Source organism: Schistocerca serialis, chromosome 3 (assembly GCF_023864345.2).
Source record: "Schistocerca serialis cubense isolate TAMUIC-IGC-003099 chromosome 3, iqSchSeri2.2, whole genome shotgun sequence".
NCBI lineage: Eukaryota > Metazoa > Arthropoda > Insecta > Orthoptera > Acrididae > Schistocerca > Schistocerca serialis.
The window spans coordinates 58,091,952-58,117,248 of record NC_064640.1 but is presented as its reverse complement, the minus strand read 5'-3'; the positions used below and the strand labels follow the sequence as shown (position 1 = coordinate 58,117,248).

At 46.4% G+C, this 25,297-nt stretch overlaps 1 protein-coding gene across 1 annotated transcript in view; it reads right to left on the bottom strand.

Moving 5' to 3' along the window:
• LOC126471525 (dihydropyrimidine dehydrogenase [NADP(+)]) overlaps positions 1-25,297 on the bottom strand; it is a 272,626-nt gene that overhangs the window by 19,756 nt on the left and 227,573 nt on the right. The window contains exon 18 of the mRNA XM_050099748.1: positions 375-532. Coding sequence (XP_049955705.1) covers positions 375-532 — 158 coding nt within the window. The remainder of the gene's footprint in view (positions 1-374; positions 533-25,297) is intronic.

The following is a 25,297-nucleotide window of genomic DNA, read 5'->3' as shown; positions in this document are numbered from 1 at the left end:
ATGGGCGATCATCATTATACAAGACATCAGTGACACGATGATATACACACACATACCAATTGAAGTCACCAACACGCTTATCAGATACGCTTAAAACGCACCTCTCATACACCGTGTGAAAATGAGCCATTGTGCGTTGTGGGAGAAAACGCTTTCCACTTAGGCTTCGAACAACACTTCAGCGTCTCCCAGTTAACAATATCATACGACACTCTTTTTGTCTTTTCATCATCTTTTGGTGATACGATAGTGTTCATGACGTGGTAAACAGAATAACCACTACTAACGCATTCACATGTCTGACAAGTTCGCAATAGCCCCCTCTTCTTGATTCCACTAAGTTAGACAGAGCACATTATAGTAGAAGGACTCACGTGATGCAGTCGATGATGGGGCAGACGGAGAGGCAGAGGGCGCAGCCCGTGCAGTCGTCCGTGACCCGCGCCATGTGCGTCTCAGGGTCGAACTGGATGGCCTGGTAGCCAGAGTCGTTGCACGCCATATAGCACTTCCCACAGTTGATGCACAGGTCCTGGAAAACACATCACATGCCGGTATAAAAAACTACAGCTTTGCCACAACTTCAGCGATAATCGTACTTTGTCTCATCGTTGATTTTTATTTTAGTTATTGAAATACACTACTGGCCATTAAAATTGCTACACCACGAAGATGACGTGCTACAGACGCGAAATTTAACCGACAGGAAGAAGATGCTGTGATATGCAAACGATTAGCTTTTCAGAGCTTTCACACAAGGTTGGCGCTGCAGTCATGGACTGTGCGGCTGGTCCCGGCGAAGGTTCGAGTCCTTCCTCGGGCATGGGTGTGTGTGTGTTTGTCCTTAGGATAACTTAGGTTAAGTAGCGTGTAAGCTTATGGACCGATGACCTTAGCAGTTAAGCCCCATAAGATTAAAAAAAAAATCACCTACAATGTGCTGAAATGAGGAACGTTTCCAACCGATTTCTCATACACAAACAGCAGTTGACCGGCGTTGCCTGGTGAAACGTTGTTGTGATGCCTCGTGTAAGGAGGAGAAATGCGTTCCATCACGTTTCCGACTTTGATAAAGGTCGGATTGTAGTGTATCGCGATTGCGGTTTATCGTATAGCGACATTGCTGCTCGCGTTGGTAGAGATCCAATGCTGTTAGCAGAATATGGAATCGGTAGGTTCAGGAGGGTAATACGGAACGCCGAGCTGCATCCCAACGGCCTCGTATCACTAGCAGTCGAGATGACAGGCATCTTATCCGCACGGCTGTAACGGATCGTGCAGCCACGTCTCGATCCCTGAGTCAACAGATGGGGACGTTTCCAAGACACAACCATCTGCACGAACAGTTCGACGACGTTTCTAGCAGCATGGACTATCAGCTCGGAGACCATGGCTGCGGTTACCCTTGTCGCTGAATCTCAGACAGGAGCGCCTGCGATGGTGTACTGAACGACAAACCTGGGGGCACGAATGGCAAAACGTCATTTTTTCGGATGAATCCAGGTTCTCTTTACAGCATCATGATGGTCGCATCCGTGTTTGGCGACATTGCGGTGAACGCACATTGGAAGCGTGTATTCGTCATCGCCATACTGGCGTATCACCCGGCGTGATGGTATGGGGTGCCATTGGTTACACGTCTCGGTCACCTCTTGTTCGCATTGACGGCACTTTGAACAGTGGACGTTACATTTCAGATGTGTTACGACCCGTGGCTCTACCCTTCATTCGATACCTGCGAAACCCTACATTTCAGCAGGATAATGCACGACTGCATGTTGCAGGTCCTGTACGGGCCTTTCTGGATACAGAAAATGTTCGACTGCTGCCCTGGCCAGCATATTCTCCAGATCTCTCACCAACTGAAAACGTCTGGTCAATGGTGGCCGAGCAACTGGCTCGTCACAATACGCCAATCACTACTCTTGATGAACTGTGGTATTGTATTGAAGCTGCATGGGCAGCTTTACCTGTTCACGCCAGCCAAGCTCTGTTTGACTCAATGCCCAGGCGTATCAAGGCCGTTATTACGGCCACAGGTGGTTGTTCTGGGTACTGATTTCTCAGGATCTATGCACCCAAATTGCGTGAAAATGTTAGCACATGTCAGTTCTAGTATAATATATTTGGCCAATGAATACCCGTTTATCATCTGCATTTCTTCTTGGTGTAGCAATTTTAATGGCCAGTAGTGTACTTTAGGTAGAGAGACGTTACACAATTTTTCTGACCAGTTTAAGTGATTATTTTAGGTCTAATGCAGAATAGCACATTGTCTCTGAATCGTAAAAATCAGAATTAAACAACAGAATAGACTAAGGTCACCTGATACCCATATGCTCTAGAAGAATGCAGTAAGAACACGTGAAAAATTGTCGGTTATTTAGCCATACATCTTTGTGCCAGGGTTTAATTAATTGTGTAAGGCGGTGGTTATACATCGATACGTGTAATTCTAACATGGATAGAGTCCAATGTTCTTCAAACTGGGCTATAAGAAAGTACATTCATCCACCACTGGTACACAAAACAGTTACACGAATTCGTGGCTCGACTATATAACTTTTTGCTATGTGGTCGAAGGTATACAGCAGAAAATGTACATTCTCGGGTGATACGACAGCTGTCGTTCACAAGGAGCTGCCTGCTGCACTGTGCAGATTGCAGGAAAATATAATGAACTCGAAAAAAAATTAAACTCAAAGTGAGCCATGCGACGCCAACCGGTCAGCCTGCCAGCCTCTGCCATACTACGTCATTTGGGTATGGTATGCAGGGACGTGGGTTTTTCCAAAGCCGCCACTTCTCATTCAAGTAGCTCCTCAACCGGCCCCACGAGACTGAGTGTTCTACGTTATAGTACTCCCACCAAGGAAACACACTTGGCAGTATCACTAATTGAACCTGGGGTGAGTCACATAACATTACCATTGGAAACAGCTCAGAAACCACAACAAACACTGAATAACCAATTCCGCAGACCGAAAGTGAGGAAAGGGGCTGGTACAATTGTTTTGTATTAACCAATTACATCATTACTGAGAAATGCACAGAAGTATGATTTTCAACACAAACTTACGTTTTTTTGTGTAAACCTGTTATTATTTTTATCACAACTGAAAAAAGAAAAAAATACTTAATCAGTGCTGTTTCTTATATTGTAAAATGTTAATTACATCCAGAGTAACTTGTAACGTAAAGTTGACGCTTGAGGAACTCCTCAGCAGTTCAAATCTGTGTATCGGAGGGAACCGAATTAATTAGGGATACAAAAAGAACAGTGATGTAATGTAGGTACAGAAGAGACATGAACAGCACGTTACGTCCACATACTAACAGTTTTATCAGTCTTTTTCTCTGAAAAATGCTGCACGGCACTGATCTGTTAGAAGAAAATGAACATTAACATGAGAATGTACTTAAACTTTTTTTTGTTTTCAGTTACAGAATGTAAAAGAGTGTGTCCTGACATTTCAGGCCAATAAATGTTCAAAGTGGTACCGATCATTTGCCGCCCACATTTGCAATCTACCGCGTAATGAATGTCTTACACGAAGCAGTACATCCGATGTAATGTTGCCACAGGCTGCCTCAATGCGATGTTTCATATCCTCTGTGGTTGTAGACACATCACGGTACACGTTATCCTTTAACGTACCCCATAAAAGAAATCTAAAGGAGTAAGATCAGGAGAACGGGCTGGCCAATTTATGCGTCCACCACATCCTATGAAACGCCCGTCGAATATTCTGTCAAAGTGTCAGCCTAGTGTTCATTGCAGAATGTGCAGGATCACCATCATGTTGATACCACATACATCTGCGCGTTTCCAGCGGGACAATTTCTAGGAACGTTGGCAGATCATTTTGTAGAAACTCGATGTATCTTGCAGCTGTTTGGGTGTCTTCAATGAAGTGAGGACCAATGAGATGGTCGTCAATTACGCCGCACCATACATTTACATTCCACGGTCGCTGTCGCTCTACCTGTCGAAGCCAGCGAGGATTTTTAACGGACCAATAATGCATGTTTCGTAAATTCACTGCACCGTGGTTTGTGAAGCCTGCTTTATCGGTAAACAGGTAGAACTGCAACGCATTCTCTGTTAAAACCCATCGACAGAAATTGACTCTGTTATTAAAGTCATCTCCACGTAACAACTGCTGCAGCTGCAAATGATACGGGGCCGAGCGGTTCTAGGCGCTACAGTCTAGAACCGCGCGACCTCTGCGGTCGCAGGTTCGAATCTTGCCTCGGGCATGGATGTGTGTGATGTCCATAGGTTAGTTAGGTTTAAGTAGTTCTAAGTTCTAGGGGACTGATGACCTCAGAGGTTAAAAAAAATGGTTCAAATGGCTCTGAGCACTATGGGACTTAACTTCTGAGGTCATCAGTCCTCTAGAACTTAGAACTACTTAAACCTAACTAACCTAAGGACATCACACACATCCATGCCCGAGGCAGGATTCGAACCTGCGACCGTAGCGGTAGCGCTGTTCCAGACTGTAGCCCCTAGAACCGCTCGGCCACCTCGGCCGGCCTCAGAAGTTAAGTCCCATACTGCTCAGAGCCATTTGATACGGGTGAAATTTGTGACGCTGAAGTATGCGCATTACACTACTTTGACTCATTGCACTACCTCTAGCGATGTCACGTGAACTCATGTGTGGGTCACGGCAACAGCAGCTAACACACCAACTGCACCAGCTTCTTTTGTGTTGGGTTTGTTACGGACCCGTTTGCGTGTTACGACCATGCCTGCTGCATACAATTGTTTGTAGACGTTTTCAAATGTGCGGCGCGTTGGATGATCTCTGTCCAGGTACCTTTCTGCATACAACCTGCAGGCTGCAGCTGCACTTTGTCTACACACGCCATAGATAAGTATCATCTCTGTCTTTTCAGAGTTAGAATACACCATATCCACAGTTCTTACGACACTGTACACACTGTTGCACTTGCGACCTTCTCACGTTCCTACTGTGCATACTTCGGTTCTTACTTGTGAACAGTACACTGTCACAGACGTACGGTAACGCAGTGTACTACAATTATTCTGAGACACTGAGACAGCCAAACTCGTAAACATCGTAGTCTTCGTAAACATACCCCTACAGATATTGTTTGTTACAACACGCGACTGAGCGTCTGAGGTTTCAAGCGTCAACTTTACGTTACAAATTACTCCGTATGTACTTAACATTTTACAATGTAACAAACGGAATTGATTAAGAATTTGTTTCTATTTTCTGTTGTGCTAAAAATAATAACAGGTTTCCATTTAAAAAACATAAGTATGTGTTGAGAAGCATACTTCTGTGCATTTCTCAATGGTTTGTATTAACCAGCTTCTCTCCTCACTTTCGGTCTGTGGAATTGGTTATTCAGTGTTTGTTGTGGTTGGGAGCTGTTTCCAGTGGTAAGTTAAGTGACTCGCCCTGTACACTACTGGCCATTAAAATTGCTACACCAAGGAAAAATGCAGATGATAAACGGGTATTTATTGGACAAATATATTATACTAGAACTGACATGTGATTTCATTTTCACGCAATGTGGGTGCATAGATCCTGAGAAATCAGTGCCCAGAACAACCACCTCTGGCCGTAATAACGGCCTTGATACGCCTGGGCATTGAGTCAAACAGAGCTTGGATGGCGTGTACAGGTACAACTGCCCATGCAGCTTCAACGCGATACCACAGTTCATCAAGAGTAGTGACTGGCGTATTGTGACGAGCCAGTTGCTCGGCCACCCTTGACCAGACGTTTTCAGTTGGTGAGAGATCTGGATAATGTGCTGGCCAGGGCAGCAGTCGAACATTTTCTGTATCCAGAAAGGCCCGTACAGGACCTGCAACACGCGGTCGTGCATTATCCTGCTGAAATGTAGGGTTTCACAGGGATCGAATGAAGGGTAGAGCCACGGGTCGTAACACATCTGAAATGTAACGTCCACTGTTCAAAGTGCCGTCAATGCGAACAAGAGGTGACCGAGACGTGTAACCCCATACCATCACGCCGGGTGATGCGCCTTTTGGCGATGACGAATACACGCTTTCAATGTGCGTTCACCGCAATGTCGCCAAACACGGATGCGACCATCATGATGCTGTAAACAGAACCTGGATTCATCCGAAACAATGACGTTTTGCCATTCGTGCACCCAGGTTCGTCGTTCAGTACATCATCGCAGGCGCTTCTGTCTGTGATGCAGCGTCAAGGGTAACCGCAGCCATGGTCTCAGAGCTGATAGTCCATGCTGCTGCAAACGTTGTCGAACTGTTCGTGCAGATGGTTGTTGTCTTGGGATAGTCCCCATCTGTTGACTCAGGGATCGAGACGTGGCTGCACGATCCGTTACAGCCATGCGGATAAGATGCCTGTCATCTCGACTGCTAGTGATACGAGGCGTTGGGATCCAGTACGGCGTTCCGTATTACCCTCCTGAACCCACCGATTCCATATTCTGCTAACAGTCTCAACCAACGCGAGCAGCAATGTCGGGATACGATAAACCGCAGTCGCTATAGGCTACAATCCGACCTTTATCAAAGTCGGAAACGACGTGATGGTACGCATTTCTACTCCTTACACGAGGCATCACAACAACGTTTCGCCAGGCAACGACGGTCAACTGCTGTTTGTGTATGAGAAATGGGTTGGAAACTTTCCTCTTGTCAGCACGTTGTAGGTGTCGCCACCGGCGCCAACCTTGTGTGAATGCTCTGAAAAGCTAATCATTTGCATATCACAGCATGTTCTTCCTGTCGGTTAAATTTCGCGTCTGTAGCACGTCATCTTCGTGGTGTAGCAATTTTAATGGTCAGTAGTGTATATACACTATGGATCTTTAATCTCAACACCATGGCGGGACTTTTAGTAAAACTTTACCGAACATTTATTATGTATACAAACTTTATACAAGTTGTTGAGTACTGCACTACATCATTCAGTGTGAACACTCAGAATGTTTTTATAATAAAAGGGAACGCTTCCCGTCAAAACCATAACTTTGGTTTTCAATGTGAGCTAGTGCTCTGTAATAAGGAACCGAAATATCAAAGCAGCAATTCCGGAAAGGAAGAATGGTCAACAAACAAAACTTGTAAAACATTTCATTTGTACACTCTTTACTCACCTTCCGATAACAGTCACAATGGATACGGAAGCATGTTCGACACTTCAGTAAAACCACAATGGAGTAACCACAGTCTGATTCGTACACAAATAGAAAACTTCACAAGTATCAGCATAGATGCGTCGAGGAGAGGGTGGGCAGAGAGAGAGGGCAGAAGCAGATGGACATAAGGAGGAATGGTTAGGGGGGATAGACAGAGAGAGTGAGGCAAGAGGTGATGGACAGAGAAAGGTGGAAGGCAGAAGGAGATGAATAGGGCGTGGGGAGGAGGAGATGGATATGAAGGGGGGGCAGGAGGAGATAAATACAGTGGAGGGGGCAGAGGGGATGGACAGAGAGAAGGGGGGCAGTAGGAGACGAACAAAGAGAAGGGGGCAGGAAAGGATGGATAGAGAGGAGGGGGCAGAATGGGATGGACAGAGTGCGGAAGAGGAGAAGGAAAAGGGGCGAGAATATGCAAGAAGAGTGTGGGAGGAGGACCTCTTCAGTGAGGGGGAAGGGGGGGGGGAGAGGAAATGGGCATAGGGAGAAGGAGGAGGTGGACCAAGAGAGGAACAATGAGGAGAAGAGTGAAGAGTGTAATATATCTGCTGAACACATACGGGGATGAAGCTGTGGGGAAAAGCCTTATGGTGTGCAAAACTTAAGGATGAACGGAACTTTCGTATGATGCGTCAGCGCTAATTAACGTAGCTCGACGAAACTTGAAACATACATAGAGAGATCTGCTATAGTATAGTACAGTACAGAAGGGTACTGAAAGAAATATACAATGAGATGAACAGAAACGGAAATGACACTTTTATTATTGATGGTACCCTGGAAATTACAAACGTCAGGACATGGTTCTCTATAGGGTGTGTGATCACCATTAGCCGGCCGGAGTGACCGTGCGGTTCTAGGCGCTGCAGTCTGGAACCACGCTACCGCTACGGTCGCAGGTTCGAATCCGGCCTCGGGCATGGATGTGTGTGATGTCCTTAGGTTAGTTAGGTTTAATTAGTTCTAAGCTCTAGGCGACTGATGACCTCAGAAGTTAAGCCGCATACGTCTCAGAGCCATTTGAACCATTTTTTGTGATCACCATTGTCAGCAGTACGTGCTCTGCGAGGTGCTACCATGCTGGCCACAAGGTTTGCAGAGAGTTTTTGTGGTAGAGTATTCCATTCCTCCACCAGGGCAGTTAGCTGCTGGATGGTAGCTGGCACTAAAAAGTGTCTCCTCAACGTATCACACACATGCTCAATGTGACTTACGTCAAGGTAACAGGCGGGCTGGTCCATTCGCAGAATATCCTCTCGTTCCAAGAGGTGTTCCACCTTTACAGTTCGATGCGGTTGACCATTGTCATCCATAAAAATGAAGTCAGGGCCGAAAGCACCCCAAAAAGAGGCACATGGCGACCAAAGTACAATGTCACTACAATGTTGATTGACGAGTGTACTGTGTTCAAAGACTGGGAGATCAGTACAGCCATGCAACATTGTCTCCCCTCATGGTAACCTCTAAGCCACCAAAACGATCATCTTCGACAATGTTCTTGGGTGCATTATGTGTTCCTATCTCTCGCGATATGAGGGTACATTCAGAATCACTACTCAGACTGAATCTGCTCGCATTCGAGAAGAACACATTACTCTACTCTTCATTAGTCCAGACCCTGTGCCCTTGCCACCATCGCAAACGGTGCTATTGAAGTGCTGGCGTCAGTGTAACGCACCGTACTGGTCGTCGGGCAAAGAGATCGCGTCCATAAACTGTGAACCGTGACGTTGCATGAAATCAGGCAAAATCTCACGGCAAGCACCCATACTTCGCAGGAGACACTATTTGTTAGGCATCTTTACGCCTACACTGTGCGCTCAGAACTGAGAAGATCACGTTACGCTATCAACGGACACATCCCAGGCACTGCCCAACAGATCTGAGCGAAGCTTCATCGGATTTTCACTGTAGTTTCCATTTCACGACCGATAATTCCTTACTTTCCAAATTAGACCTTCTGGTGACAAACAGACCCGAACTATTCGAAACAGTTAATGCAGAACAGGGAATCAGCGATCATAAAGCGGTTACTGCATCGATGACTTCAGATGTAAATAGAAATATTAAAAAAGATAGGAAGATTTTTCTGTTTAGCAAAAGTGACAAAAAGCAGATTTCAGAGTACTTGACGGCTCAACACAAAAGTTTTGTCTCAAGTACAGATAGTGTTGAGGGTCAGTGGACAAAGATCAAAACCATCGTACAATATGCGTTAGATGAGTATGTGCCAAGCAAGATCGTAAGAGATAGAAAAGAGCCACCGTGGTACAACAACCGAGCTAGGAAACTGCTGCGGAAGCAAAGGGAACTTCACAGCAAACATAAATAAAGCCAAAGCCTTGCAGACAAACAAAAATTACGCGAAGCGAAATGTAGTGTGAGGAGGGCTATTCGAGAGGCGTTCAATGATTTCTACAGTAAAGTACTATGTACTGACTTGGCAGAAAATCCTAAGAAATTTTGATCTTATGTCAAAGCGGTAGGTGAATCAAATCAAAATGTCCAGACACTCTGTGACCAAAATGGTACTGAAACAGAGGATGACAGACTAAAGGCTGAAATACTAAATGTCTTTTTCCAAAGCTGTTTCGCAGAGGAAGACTGCACTGTAGTTCCTTCTCTAGATTGTCGCACAGATGACAAAATGGTAGATATCGAAATAGACGACAGAGGGATAGAGAAACAATTAAAATCGCTCAAAAGAGGAAAGGCCGCTGGACCTGATGCGATACCAGTTCGATTTCACACAGAGTACGCGAAGGAACTTGCCCCCCCTTCTTGCAGCGGTGTACCGTAGGTCTCTAGAAGAGCGTAGCGTTCCAAAGGATTGGAAAAGGGCACAGGTCATCCCCGTTTTCAAAAAGGGACGTCGAACAGATGTGCAGAACTATAGACCTATATCTCTAACGTCGATCAGTTGTAGAATTTTGGAACACGTATTATGTTCGAGTATAATGACTTTTCTGGAGACTAGAAATCTACTCTGTAGGAATCAGCATTGGTTTCGAAAAAGACGGTCGTGTGAAACCCAGCTCGCGCTATTCGTCCACGAGACTCAGAGGGCCATTGACACGGGTTCACAGGTAGATGCTGTGTTTCTTGACTTCCGCAAGGCGTTCGATACAATTCCCCACAGTCGTTTAATGAACAAAGTAAGAGCCTATGGACTATCAGACCAATTGTGTGATTGGATCGAAGAATTCTTAGATAACAGAACGCAGCATGTCATTCTCAATGGAGAGAAGTCTTCTGAAGTAAGAGTGATTTCAGGTGTGCTGCAGGGGAGTGTCATAGGACCGTTGCTATTCACAATACACACAAATGACCTTGTGGATGACATCGGAAGTTCACTGAGGCTTTTTGCAGATGATGCTGTGGTATATCGAGAGGTTGTAACAATGGAAAATTGTACTGAAATGCAGGAGGATGTGCAGCGAATTGACGCATGGTGCAGGGAATGGCAATTCAATCTCAATGTAGACAAGTGTAATGTGCTGCGAAGACATAGAAAGATAGATCCCTTATCATTTAGCTACAAAATAGCAGGTCAGCAGCTGGAAGCAGTTAACTCCATAAATTATCTGGGAGTACGCATTAGGAGTGATTTAAAATGGAATGATCATATAAAGTTGATCGTCAGTAAAGCAGATGCCAGACTGAGATTCACTGGAAGAATCCTAAGGAAATGCAATCCGAAAACAAAGGAAGTAGGTTACAGTACACTTGTTCGCCCACTGCTTGAATACTGCTCAGGAGTGTGGGATCCGTACCAGTTAGGGTTGATAGAAGAGATAGAGAAGATCCAACGGAGAGCAGCGCGCTTCGTTACAGGATCATTTAGTAATCGCGAAAGCGTTACGGAGATGATAGATAAACTCCAGTGGAAGACTCTGCAGGAGAGACGCTCAGTAGCTCGGTACGGGCTTTTGTTAAAGTTTCGAGAACATACCTTCACCGAAGGGTCTAGCAGTATATTGCTCCCTCCTACGTATATCTCGCGAAGAGACCATGAGGATAAAATCAGAGAGATTAGAGCCCACACAGAAGCATACCGACAATCCTTCTTTCCACGAACAATACGAGACTGGAATAGAAGGGAGAACCGATAGAGGTACTCAGGGTACCCTCCGCCACACACCGTCAGGTGGCTTGCGGAGTATGGATGTAGATGTAAATGTAGATGAACTTGAACCATACATAGAAAGATCTGCTGTAGTACAGTACAGTATGGATGGTTACTGAAAGAAATATACAATGAGATGAGCCGAAACGGAAATGACACTTTTATTTTTGATGGTACCCTGGAAATTACAAAAGTCATGACATGGTTCTCTATAGGGTGTGTGATCACCATTGTCAGCAGTACGTGCTCTGCAACGTGCTACCACTTGGCCACAAGGTTTGTAAAGAGTTGTTGTGGTAGAGTATTCCATTCCTCCACCAGGGCAGTTAACTGCTGGATGGTAGCTGGCACTACAACGTGTCTCCTCAACGTATCACACACATGCTCAATGCCACTTACGTCAAGGTAACAGGCGAGCTGGTCCATTCCCTGAATATCCTCCCATCCCAAGAGGTGTTCTTCCACCTTTGCAGTTCGATGCGGTTGGCCACTGTCATCCATAAAAATGAAGTCAGGGCCGAATGCACCCCAAAAAGAGGCACATGGCGACCAAAGTACAATGTCACTATAATGTTGATCGACGAGTGTACTGTGTTCAAAGACTGGGAGGTCAGTACAGCCATGCAACATTATGTCTCCCCTCATTGTAACCTCTGTGCCATCAAAGCGATCATCTTCGACAATTTTCTTGGGTGCATTATGTGTTCCTACCTCTCCCGATGTGAGGGTACATCCAGAATCACTACTCAGACTGAATCTGCTCGCATTCGAGAAGAACACATTACTCTACTCCTCATTAGTCCAGACCCTGTGCCCTTGGCACTATAGCAAACGGTGCTATTGAAGTGCAGGCGTCAATAGAGCGAACCGTACTGGTCGCCGGGCAAAGAGATCGCGTCCATAAACTGTGAACAGTGAGGTTGCATGAAATGAGGCAAAATCTCGCGTCAAGCACCCATACTTCGCGGGAGACACTATTTGCTAGGTATCTTCCGTCCCCATAGTGCGCTCAGAACTGAGAAGATCACGTGACGCTGTCTACGGATACACTCGAGGCAACAGATCTGAGCAAAGCTTCATCGGATTTGCACTGTATATTCCAATTCACGACCGATCATTCCTTACATTCCAAATAGTCCTCGTATACAGGGTGTTACAAAAAGGTACGGCCAAACTTTCAGGAAACATTCCTCACACACAAATAAAGAAAAGATGTTGTGTGGACATGTGTCCGGAAACGCTTAATTTCCATGTTCCATGTTAGAGCTCATTTTAGTTTCGTCAGTATGTACTGTACTTCCCCGATTCACCGCCAGTTAGCCCAATTGAAGGAAGGTAATGTTGACTTCGGTGCTTGTGCTGACATGCGACTCATTGCTCTACAGTACTATCATCAAGCACATCAGTACTTAGCATCAACAGGTTAGTGTTCATCACGAACGTGGTTTTGCAGTCAGTGCAATGTTTACAAATGCGGAGTTGGCACATGCCCATTTGATGTATGGATTAGCACGGGGCAATAGCCGTGGCGCGGTACGTTTGTATCGAGACAGATTTCCAGAACGAAGGTGTCCCGACAGGAAGACGTTCGAAGAAATTGATCGGCGTCTTACGGAACACGGAACATTCCAGCCTATGAATCGCGACTGGGGAAGACCTAGAACGACGAGGACGCCTGCAATGGACGAGGCAATTCTTCGTGCAGTTGACGATATCCCTAATGTCAGCGTCAGAGCAGTTGCTGCTGTACAAGGTAACGTTGACCACGTCACTGTATGGAGAGTGCTACAGGAGAACCAGTTGATTCCGTACCGTGTACAGCGTGAGCAGGCACTATCAGCAGCTGATTGTCCTCCACGGGTACACTTCTGCGAATGGCTCATCCAACAATGTGTCAATCCTCATTTCAGTGCAAATGTTCTCCTTACGGATGAGGCTTCATTCCAGCGTGATCAAATTGTAAATTTTCACAATCAACATGTGTGGGCTGACGAGAGTCCGCACGCAATTGTGCAATCACGTCATCAACACAGATTTTCTGTGAACGTTTGGGCAGGCATTGTTGGTGATGTCTTGATTGGGCCCCATGTTCTTCCACCTACGCTCAATGGAGCACGTTATCATGATTTCATACGGGATACTCTACCTGTGCTGCTAGAACACGTGCCTTTACAGGTACGACACGACATGTGGTTCATGCACGATGGAGCTCCTGCACATTTGAGTTGAAGTATTAGTACGCTTCTCAACAACAGATTCGGTGACCGATGGATTGGTAGAGGCGGGCCAATTCCATGGCCTCCACGCTCCCCTGACCTCAACCCTCTTGACTTTCATTTATGGGAGCATTTGAAAGCTCTTGTCTACGCAACCCCGGTACCAAATGTATAGACTCTTCGTGCTCGTATTGTGGACGGCTGTGATACAATACGCCATTCTCCAGGGCTGCATCAGAGCATCAGGGATTCCATGCGACGGAGGGTGGATGCATGTATCCTCGCTAACGGAGGACATTTTGAACATTTCCTGCAACAAAGTGTTCGAAGTCACGCTGGTACGTTCTGTTGCTGTGTGTTTCCATTCCATGATTAATGTGATTTGAAGAGAAGTAATAAAATGACCTTTAACGTGGAAAGTAAGCGTTTCCGGACACATGTCCACATAACATATTTTCTTTCTTTGTGTGTGAGGAATGTTTCCTGAAAGTTTGGCCGTACCTTTTTGTAACACCCTGTATGTAACTGAGCTGAACAGTGTGGCGAGTCAGAAAGCAGACTGGCGGCTTTCTTTGTGTTCCCATACTAAAGTCACAAACTTCAGCGACGGAATGAGTGAAACCTGTCCCCATTCCTTTCGTAAAGAAATACATTTTCAGCAATATCTACGCATGTAAGAGATTCTGTTTTGACATTATTGCATTTTTGTATGGAAACTACACTGGTAATTTCAATAAACAATGTTTTATTTTCAATCTATACAAATCAATAGCGTAACTATCGTATTATAGTGCACGTACTGAAGCTGTCAAATCTGTCACCAACTATGTTATCCCCTAAAATTATCGGCACCAAAGCGCATTAGGTATAAGTGATTCACGAATTTCTAAGACTGTTCCAAAAATTCATTTATTACCATCATATGACCCAAAGTTCGCCTCTGTAGCCGAGTGGTCAGTGCGACAGGCCCTCATTCGGGAGACCCTGGTTTGATTGCCGGGGATCTTTCCTTGGTGGGACTGAACAGCGGTGCACTCAACCTCGTCTTGCCAATTGAGGAGCTATCTGACTGAGTTAGAGGCTCGTAGGCCGAAACGTCGACAATGGCCGGGAGTGCGCTGTGCTGCCCCATAACCCTCCATACCACATTCGATGATGAATGACTGAGGACGACACAGCGGTCGGTAGACCATCGAGTGGTCTTCAGAGCCTGATCGCGCGGTTTTCTTTTTCCTTTTATATAACGTAAGGTTTCCAAAACGTCTATAAACCATTAGTGTTCAATATACGTACTAAATACTCAACTTTTACAAAAATATATGTAACTTCTCTTTTTACTTAGAGATATTCCCGTCTAGTATGCGGTCTGCTGTACTCAAGATTTAACATATTTATTTTTATCTAACTTTGCAGCTGGATGTCCTTTCTGTCGCCGCAGTAGTCACTTACCTAAGGAGAGAAATCGTTTGTGCCTCCTGTCTGAAATGTGTAAACTTTGTTCTATGTGTCACGGTATTTTAACTGTTTATGTATCGTATTTTCTTAGGCAGAAATTGGGGACCAGCTCAGAATTGGCCTGAGTGTGGAAAACCGCCTAAAAACCACATTCTGGCTGACCGGTGCACCAGTCATGGCCATTAATCCGCAGCACTGGCTCGATCTGGTGTGGCTCACTTTCATATCTTGCAAGCCAGCACGCTTCGCGTTACGCTGTACGAGCAGGTACAAAACACACTGACGGGAAAAAAAATCGCAACAGTAAGAACGAGTTTTGCGACATAAACGGAAGATTGTAGGCGTGTTTCGACAACTGAAAGATGATGTCTATTCGAATTTCGCACCAGTCGCGTAAGAGTGGCGCTAGTAGCTCCACTATGAGGATGCGAGTCAGGTTCGTTTTAAATACTCACTGTAACGGTCGTAAGCGTTAGTTACCTTTGAGACTGGACGTGGTGAGTTGGTGTTAGTCAAGTGTGCCTTTAAGGCGACAAAAACGGTATTATCAGCACCTGACTGAGTTTGAACGAGGTCTTGTAATAGGGCTACGAGAAGTTGGGTGCTCCTTCTGCGATATTGCAGAAAGATTGGGCAGGAATGAAGCCACTGTACATGATTGATGGTAGCGGTCGTCACGGGAATGTACGGTCGCAAGAAGACCGGGCTCCGAATGGTCATGTGGCAATACCGTGAGGGAAGACTATCGTGTTCGGTGTATGGCTCTGGTGTATCGTCCTGCATCTGCAGCAACAATCTGAGTAGCAGTTGGCACCACTGTGACACAACTAACTGTTACAAATCGGTTACTTCAAGGAAAACTCCGAGCCAGACGCCCTGAAGCGTGCATTCCACTGGCCCAAAACCACCGTCAACTGCCACTTCAGTGGATTCAAGTGAGAGCTCATTGGAGGGCAGGGCGGAGGTCTGATGCGTTTCCTTGTGAAATATGGTTTTGTCTCGGTGCCAGTAATGGCCGTGTGTTGGCTGGAAGGAGGCTAGTTGAGGACCTGCAACCAACCTGTCTGCGTGCTGCACACACTGGACCTACACCTGCTGGAGTGTGATACAGTATGACAACAGGAGCACTCTAGTTGCTATCCCACGTAACCTGACTGCAAATTTGTACGTCAGTCTGGTGGTTCGACCTGTTGTGTTGCCATGGACAATATTGTAGCGAGTGCTTTCCAACAGGACAACGCTCGCCCACATACCGCTTTTGTAACCCATCATGCCTTACAGATCATGGTCTGCTCCATCACCAGATCTGTCTCCAGTCGAGCATATATGGGATATCATCGGACGACAACTCCAGCGTCATCCACAAACAGCATTAACCGAGCCTGTATTGACCGACCAAGTGCAACAGGATTGAAACTTCATCCTGCAAACAGACATCCGGCATCCATACAACAGAACGCATGCACGTTTGCATGATTGCATTCAAATTTTGGGAGTTACACCGGGTATTGTTGTACCAGCATTTCACATATGTAATGGTTTATCTCGCGCTTATATTAACCTGTGGTCTTGCAACGATAATCATTTAAATATGTTACCGAGACAAATGAACTCTCGAAATTTGATTACTCTACATTAATTTTTTTGGTGTTGCAATTTTTCTTCCGTCAGTGTATATGTAACCGAAAATAAAAAAAACGTTTTTCTATGGATAAGCAGTCTGAAGTGGCCCTCCGTGGGAGATTTGGGACTGAATTAAATCAATCTGTTAGTAGTTCACACAGTTGCGTTAACGTTCAGAATGACTTTTTTATTCTTTGGAAAGTTTAAGTACGATGAACAAACTTATTCAGTTCCGCAACCGTTTGAGCAGATGTAGACCACTCTTGATAATATGTTCCAGCGACAAAGAGATATGAAATGATTCGCCTTAATTCAACAGTGGAATGAAAGGCATCATTATCCCGACAGTGAGGCTATATAAAAGAATATGGACATCCCATTACAATAACATCTGCAGAGACTGTTTTCTAACTTATCTGTAAAACAGTGACGTCTGTTGATCTTCCTCTGTAGTACAATAGCTGTTGATGTGGTGGCCTCCCGGCACACTGTATGTTTAAGACAAGTTGTCAATGTCTGCTTAGTTTGTTCGTTCGTGACGGCAGTCACAAATTAAGAGCATCTATTCGCACGATAGCATTTAGAATTCAAGGGACGATTCGTAATCGAAATTAAATTTACTCTTACAGAAAGAAGGCCATGAAAGAGCACACTAACCTCTAAACGGAGTAAGCTGTTTCGAAAGTAACTACTGATTTGAATGTGCATGTAGAGAAAATAATCCCAGGCAAACAATCCAGTGGGAACTGTAAAACAAAACGTTCATGCGAAAGCTTCTATAGTCAAATCTCTTGCGAACCAAATGAAATGCAAAGGAGAACTTCAGGGGTACAAACAGCCCAAACCTGAAATACCGACTCTATTCCGACGAGTCTGCTATCACAGTGTTCGCTACAGCCTTGTGTGTTATTGAGACCATTATGGAAAGAAGACAATTTTCGGTTAATACACTGGATTCGCATTTAGGACGAACTGGGTTAAAATCCCAGTCGCACCATCCAGATTTAGACTTTCCGTGGATTTTCCTAAATCACTTACGGCTAATGGTGGGATAGCTACTTCGGAGAGAGTACAGCCGATTTTCTTCTTGAACATTGCCCAATTAATGCCTTTCTTCTGCGTCTGATGACTTTGTAAAAAAGATACCGTAAATTTCTCAAAACAAATATCCCTACAATAAGTAAGGGCAACGGCCAAAATTTTGTAAAAGAAGATGCCGTAAAATTCTCAGACACTGCCCAATCCAAGCTTGTGCTGTGTTTGATGTCCTGGTCGTCGACGGAAAATGAAGCCCTCGCCTTCTTTCGTTTTATACGTGTAAAGCTGCGTTCTTCCCACATGAAAGCATCATGCAGATTCTGTAAAGGTTTTGGGGTGCCATATCGTTATTTTAAGGCCCACATTATGAAGTCAAACATCTTTGATATGGTTCAAATTTTGTGAGACGTTTTATAAAAGTGCCCCACTACAACGGTATGGAACTTTTTTTAAAAAAAGATCGCTGGCGAAATTCTTTTATTTTCTCGGATAGCCGAGTGCATTGAATGGCCGCTTCAGGGATATGGGTAGACGGGCCTTCCCTGGATCGAATCCGCCTCGCAAATAAACGACGAGGGTTGGTAAGATGGCCAGAATGGATACGGTTTTTAGGTGATTCCCCACATTCAGTAACGTAAATACTGACCTGGTACCCCGCCATGAACACCCAGCATATTCGTATCTACAAAATTAATAGTGTCAGGCATTAGTTAGTACTAGCGCTTGTGCGGGCTATGAGCTGTATATTCGGAGATAACATCACCTAAGGCTCCGCCAAAAGGCTGTAGTCATTCATCGAGTGTTCCGGAATAAGCTCATGGTTGAATTGTATTTGTAATACTGCTATCGACAGAAGCACCGCTTCTGTGTTCGCAGACTTGGGAAATAAAATAATGTGTCAAACAAAGACGCCAAGTTGGCAGAGGAGGTACGTGATGTAAGCCAGTGACTTTGAGGAGAATATTCAGGACGCCACGAGGTGTCTGGTTAATACGAAGTACGAACAACTCGTGATCTGGCACAGGGCATGTCTGATGTCAAGCAGAGTAGTATATAAGGCGCAGACTGGCGGTCCGAGAGCTAATTTGTGGGTAGCGAATACAGAGCATGGCGAGATTAACTACAGTCTAGATGAGAACTTACGAATCTGCCCTAGTAAACGATTAGCTGTGCTGCCCATCAAAGTCTTCCCGTGTATTTCAGAAGTCCACTGAATGTACATAGCAGTTAGTTTCAATCGTAATTTGTTCCAGTTGTTAGTCTACTGAACGCACTGCATTTACGAATGTATTCACTCTTCTTTTCAGTTCTTAACTTCGTCGTAGGTCGACTAAGTGCACCCAAATGTAATCAGTACTGGAGACATATTCGTCCAGCCAGAATCAGGATCTGTATTGATATTTTAAACAATTCTCATTTATTTTTCAGTCTCAGTTGCACTTTTTTAATTGCGTGGTACGTTTCCATCTCTCTGGACCATCTTCAGCTCTAAGTAGTCCATGAGGTTCCGACATAGACAAGATGGGTTGCTGATACAACTGCTCCTATCTGAGGATCATCCAGAGAGGTCGAAACATGTCATGTAATTAAAATGGAGCACTAAGACTGAAGACTACATAAGAATCATTTTAAATCCAAATGTAATCATTGTTTGGGATATTAAAACTTGTTATATGAAACCAAGATCTTCTCTTGAAGCACCTTCAGCTTCTCTTAAGTGTCCAATCGAGTTATTATCAGCCGGCCGAAGTGGCCGCGCGGTTCTGGCGCTGCAGTCTGGAACCGCGAGACCGCTACGGTCGCAGGTTCGAATCCTGCCTCGGGCATGGATGTGTGTGATGTCCTTAGGTTAGTTAGGTTTAACTAGTTCTAAGTTCTAGGGGACTAATGACCTCAGCAGTTGAGTCCCATAGTGCTCAGAGCCATTTGAACCATTTTTGAGTTCTTATCATTTCGAGATTGTAGCTTTAGCCTTGTGCGTTTTGCCTCCTGTTAGACGATTACACCTCTGCTGACACCTTGATAGCGCTCGCAGGACCCAATCAGAGGGAAGTGTTGCGTTGTTGGCTTAGAGTAGCTCAGGGCCGAGAGAGTCCACGCTCTTCTCAGACGCACGCTATGCAAACATTTAGGAAACTTCTCACACTTGAACATAAATTTACTCTAGACGCAGACAAATGGTGTACACAGATTGCGTCCCAGAAGGAGTGGTGGGGAATGGCATACGGCCACCAAATACCACTATAGTTCAATTCATTTATCTTGGCGGTTCGCGCATGCCCACCCAGACGTGGGTGATTGCTGCGTTGCCAGTTGTACGCGCCAAGAGAAGAAGCGCCATAGTATAGTTCCCAAACTTACGTTTAGGGGGGAGCGCGCAGTTTATGAAGTAAAGCCACCACGGCCGCATTAAACCTTTCGCTGCTACAGAGACGTGCTCCCCGCATTCCGCGATGTGCGCGATTTTGTCATCATTGCACTGCTCGCCTGTGCAGACAAGACACATGCTATTTCGACTGCTTTGACACACTTTATCATTCGATTTCACAAGAACTATTTGGCCCAAAAATTTGATTTTTACACATCTTCTTGACTGATACCTCCCCCCCCCCCCCCCTTAATGACTTAATTTTGTTCCGAAGTTCAACGCAGTTATTGTGCAGCATTATATGTAGTAAACCATTGCACGAAATTTTGAAGAGTTTGCAGAGGTAAAAGTCCATAGCGTATACTTTCCGTATAGTCGATTTTAGTTGTCACTAGAAATTTCACAAAATTACATTCAAACGAATAAAATTCATGAAGTAAGACACTTCGATATTGTTTTTAAATAAAGAAAATATTTAGTACTGAACAAGGCTTGAACTCAGAACGTTTGGCTTGGCAGCCCTACACTTTTTTTTTGTTTTTATTTATTTATTTATTTTTTTACTTTTATTTTTTTTTTTTTTTTATTTTTTTTTTTTTTTTTAGATATAGGGAGGGCGCGGAAGGCAGAGCGATCAGGGGTCGTAACCCGAGGCCTGGTCGCAGTGTCCCCCTCGTCCGTCAAGGAATCAGGGATGGGAAGGGGAAATCTTTTGTGAGAATTATTGTTTATTTATTTATTTTTATTTACTGTTTTAATACATTCTTAATGTGGTTTTCCTTTATACCACAACAAAAATAAATGTATCTAGCACCGCATCGTGCTCTGAGAAAAAGAAAACAATATCTCGGCACATTCCTACACCGAGGTAATGTATATGGGGTAAACGAAAAAAAGTGCTTCATACAGGATACAGAAGGGTGTGTCGCTACTCTCCTTACGCTTCATCATCCAGGTACGTCTTCACGTATATCATGTTATTCCACCGAGAATCGAACTTAGTCATGTCAGCTCACTCAATGGGTATCTTCTCCTACCTGTTGATGATCCAGCTGCGCGGAGGGTCGCGTAGGGCACTCCCTAAGTAATTAGAAAAATACTGTCTGTATTTTGGGTTCCGTACGATCTTGCAATGACGTTCTTGTAGGTAGTTCCAAAAGTCTAATACATCTTTAGGTCCATCGTGAAATAAGTAGTGTACCGCATGCGCACGGATCCACGTGACAGCGTTGGTCTTGGCGCGCGGGAAATACTGTTGATCCGGAAATAGTAGAAACCGAGGTGTAATGTGTGCCGGAGTCACTCGTAGAAAATACGACAAAATTTGTCGCACCAAGCGCCATACGTCTTCTGCCGCGCCACATGTGAGACGGTGTTCGTCCGTGTCTGGTATCCCGCAGTCTACGCAGAGAGGCGATTCCGCCATGTTTATCTTGTGGAGGCGTGATCGGGTGATCTGTTTACCATTGACTGTGATGTACCATGTGGATCGGACGGCTGTGTCCAGTGGAATCGCGTGAATCGTCTTCCACACCACCTTCCAATTAACCTGAGGGCTTTTCGTCTCCACGATGTTTGGTGGGCGCCTCTGCTGTAGGACATGATATATATCCCGCGCCGACGCCTGTTTCGTCGGTGGTACTGCGATACGGAAATAGCTGTGTTCAATGTAAAAGTTCCCGAAGTAGTAGAAGGGTGGGGGTATGTCTTGCGTCGTCAGTGGGGGCATAATGGACGGCGGAGCTAAGGACTCCAACAACAAACCTGTCAAACTTTCCGGGTGGTGGCGCCACAGCTTGTTGTGTGAGCTGACATACAGGGACACAGCTCTGTCGTGGACATGGACTAGGCCAAGACCTCCCCTTTCTGGGGAAAGGGTCAGTGACTCATAACTGACTTTGAAGAGCATGCCTGTACTGACATAGGATCCGAATGCCGCTAATAGACGTCGAGCCATCAGTAACGGTATTGGGAGAACACGCGCTATGTGTGGAAGGCGCGATGCGAGGTAAAGATTAACGAAGTGTGTCCTTTGGAGAATGTCGAGGGTCCGCAGACGAAGGTTGAAGATCTGGACCCGAATTTGTTGTAATAAGCGGCGGTAGTTAAGAGCCGCGGTGCGTCGTATGTCGTCGTGAAACTCTATTCCGAGACATTTGATAGTGCCACGAAGCTGTAGGGGTTCGACACACGCTGGGGTCAACCCGTCTCCTATGGCCATGGCGACCGATTTGGCGACGTTGAGACAGCTGCCGGAAGCCACACCGTACGTGGTAATCCATTCTAGTGCTCTGTTGACATCATCGCGATTGCGGAACACGAGAACCAGGTCGTCTGCATATGCTGTACAGCGAAATGTGACGTCACGTAGGGTAAGACCGGTGAGGCGTTGACGGAGACCACAGAGGAGCGGTTCCAGTGCCAGAGCATATAGTAACGTCGACAAGGGGCAGCCTTGACGGACGGAGCGGAAAATCGGGAGGGACTGCGAGAGACGCCCGTTAACGAGCACTTTGGAAGTCGCTCCTCGGAGTAGGCGCATCACGACGGCTGTGAATTGCTGTGGGTACTGCATGTGCTGGAGAACGGACGTTAGGTATGCGTGATCCACTCGATCAAACGCTTGGCTAAAATCTAGTGATGCCAGCGCTCCCGGGACGCGGCGTGCCCTGGCTAGGGCTATTAAGTCACGGTATCGACACAGTGCTGTGTGGATGTTGTTGATACCCCCTAGGGAAGTCTGATCTGGCGAGATGACGTAAGGTAGGGTCGGTCGTAGACGGTTTGCTAATAGTCTGGTGAATATCTTCATGTCGCAGTTGACGAGTGTTAGCGGGCGGTAATCTTGTATTCGAGCCCCACCTTTAGGCTTGTGAACCGGTATAATTATTCCTTCTACGAAGGTCGCAGGGAGCGGCACCGCGGGGGACATAAGCTCCCGACAGATGTCTGTTAACTTAGGAGCCAGTAAATACTGAAAAGTTCTATAAAACTCCACAGGGAGCCCGTCGGGGCCAGGAGACTTATTCGCCGCTCCTTTACCGATGGCGTCGATAACTTCGTCTTCCGTAATGTCGTTCAATAATTCAGTTTGTAAATCCTGTGGGACAATGCCGTAAACCAGTTGTGAGACTGCTGTCACCGTCATCGGGTCGGAACATTGAGCAGAATAAAGTCGTGCGTAATGGTCGAAGAAGGCTGCAGCAATATCGCGTTGTGTGGTGTGATGAAGGCCGTCCTCAGTGGTGATGGCATGTATCAGCGCCCGTCTTCGCAGTGTACGTTCTCGGATGACGTGGTACATGGTGGGTCGTTCCGTTGCGAGTCTGTCTTGTGTCCGCGCTCGGACGATCGTCCCTTCGAGGTGTCGGCGCATATGGGCTACGATCTGTGCTTTCGCACGCTGAACTGTCAGCTGTCGTTCCGGTGTGGGTGGCAAGGAGGCGCATTCGCGAAGGACGGTGAAATAAAAATCAAGGGTCTGTCGCCTCCAAGCAGCAGTCTCACGACCATACGTAATAAAGGTTCGCCGTAGGGCCGGCTTGGCGCAGGTTAACCACCAACTAATCGACGTAGGATACGTTGGGAGGCGGCGGACGCACAAACTCCACGTGTCTTCGATGGCGCGTCGACAATCCGGAGAAGCGAGATGAGCAAGGTTTAATTTCCAGGGATGTCGGCTGCGCCACACCCGTTGGCGACGAAGGGTGACGGCACATATATAGGCCTCGTGATCAGAGAAGGCTACTGGCCACACCTCCGCGTCACTCACCGTTGCCGCGAGAGAACGGGAGACGTAAATCCTATCGATGCGACTAGACGAGTGACTCGTGAAATGGGTGTATCCCGGTCTATTTCCTCGGACATGTTCCCATGTATCTACTAGCTGGAGATCGCCGATGAGTGTCCCAAGTTCGGGGCACGGTGAATGGCGTGGCAGCTGATCTTTAGGTGCTTGGGTGCAATTGAAATCGCCCCCTAATATCAAGTCATCGTGCCTGCCCTGAAAAAGCGGTGCTATTCCTTCTGCGAAGAAGAGCGATCGGTCACGACGGCGATTCATTCCGGAAGGGGCGTACACATTGATAAACCGGACGCCTTGCACCGTGACGGCCATTCCTCTAGCGTCGGGGAGATATCGGACTTCGTCCGCCTCGAGGCCCTCTCTGAGGAGAATGGCGACTCCACTGTTAGTTGGCGAGGCGTGGGACACATGAGCCGTATAACCATACATACCCGGGAAATCTTCAACGAAGACTTCTTGGAGAAAGACAATGTCAACGTCTGCTGCATTGAGCATGTCTTGGAGCAGCGACAACTTCGTACGTGTCCGAATGGTGTTAATGTTGATGGTCGTTAAGCGATAGGTTTGTAGATCGTCACCTGCGGTGGGGGCTGCCGTCAGTGTCGCCGTAAAAAGTGGGGCCTGTGATCTGCTGGCCGCGTCCGCGCCGTCATCTGTTGCTACTCGGGAGGGGCCGAGGTGTGGGAGGAGAGATCCCTCTCCTCATCCACCACAGCGGCCGTAGTATCGTCTTCAATGTCATCCGCCCAAGGTCCGCAAGTTAACGGTGGCTGCGGTAGAACACTTGTGGGCTGAGTGACTAAGGGTGAATCCGCAGTTGTTTCCGGTTGTGTACCAACGGCGGGCGCTGTGCTGGCCATACGTTTGTCCGAGGGAGCGGAAACGGATTTGTCAAAATCAGACAAAGTGACAGGTGAGGGCGATCTCGTGTCATCCATTCTCCTCGTCGTTTCGTCGGCCGTCCGGTCGTCAACTGGAGAAGACGTCCGCTGGAGGCAATCGTCTGAGGGTGTGCGACGTCGCTTTTTATGTTTTCTCGGTGACCTTTGTTTGCGGACGTGGGTTTCTGAGTCCGAAAGAGTTTGTGGTTCCCGCATAGCATCCCCCTCAGGGAGAAAGGCAGAGGTCGGTACAACCCTAGCGTCGAGTTCCATTCTCTCGTCCGAATCTTCTTGTGGAGTCGATGGGCGGCGTTCTTCAACCCCTGCAGACACAGTAATGGTGTTGGTCAATCCAGGACCGGCGACAGGTGCGCATTCTAACGCTTCCTGTCTTCCGGGGGGGTTGTCGTCTGTCATGACGGTCGATCGTGTCACCTCTGCGTAATTGAGGGGGAGGGCCGTGAGCGTAGGAGGTGGTGTCGTGTCATGCAATGGAAGTTGTGTAATCCGACGTTGAATACACGCCGAGCGGACATGACCCTCCTGGCCGCAACCAGAACAAGTACGAGGTTGGCCGTCGTACATTATTATTGCTCGACAGCC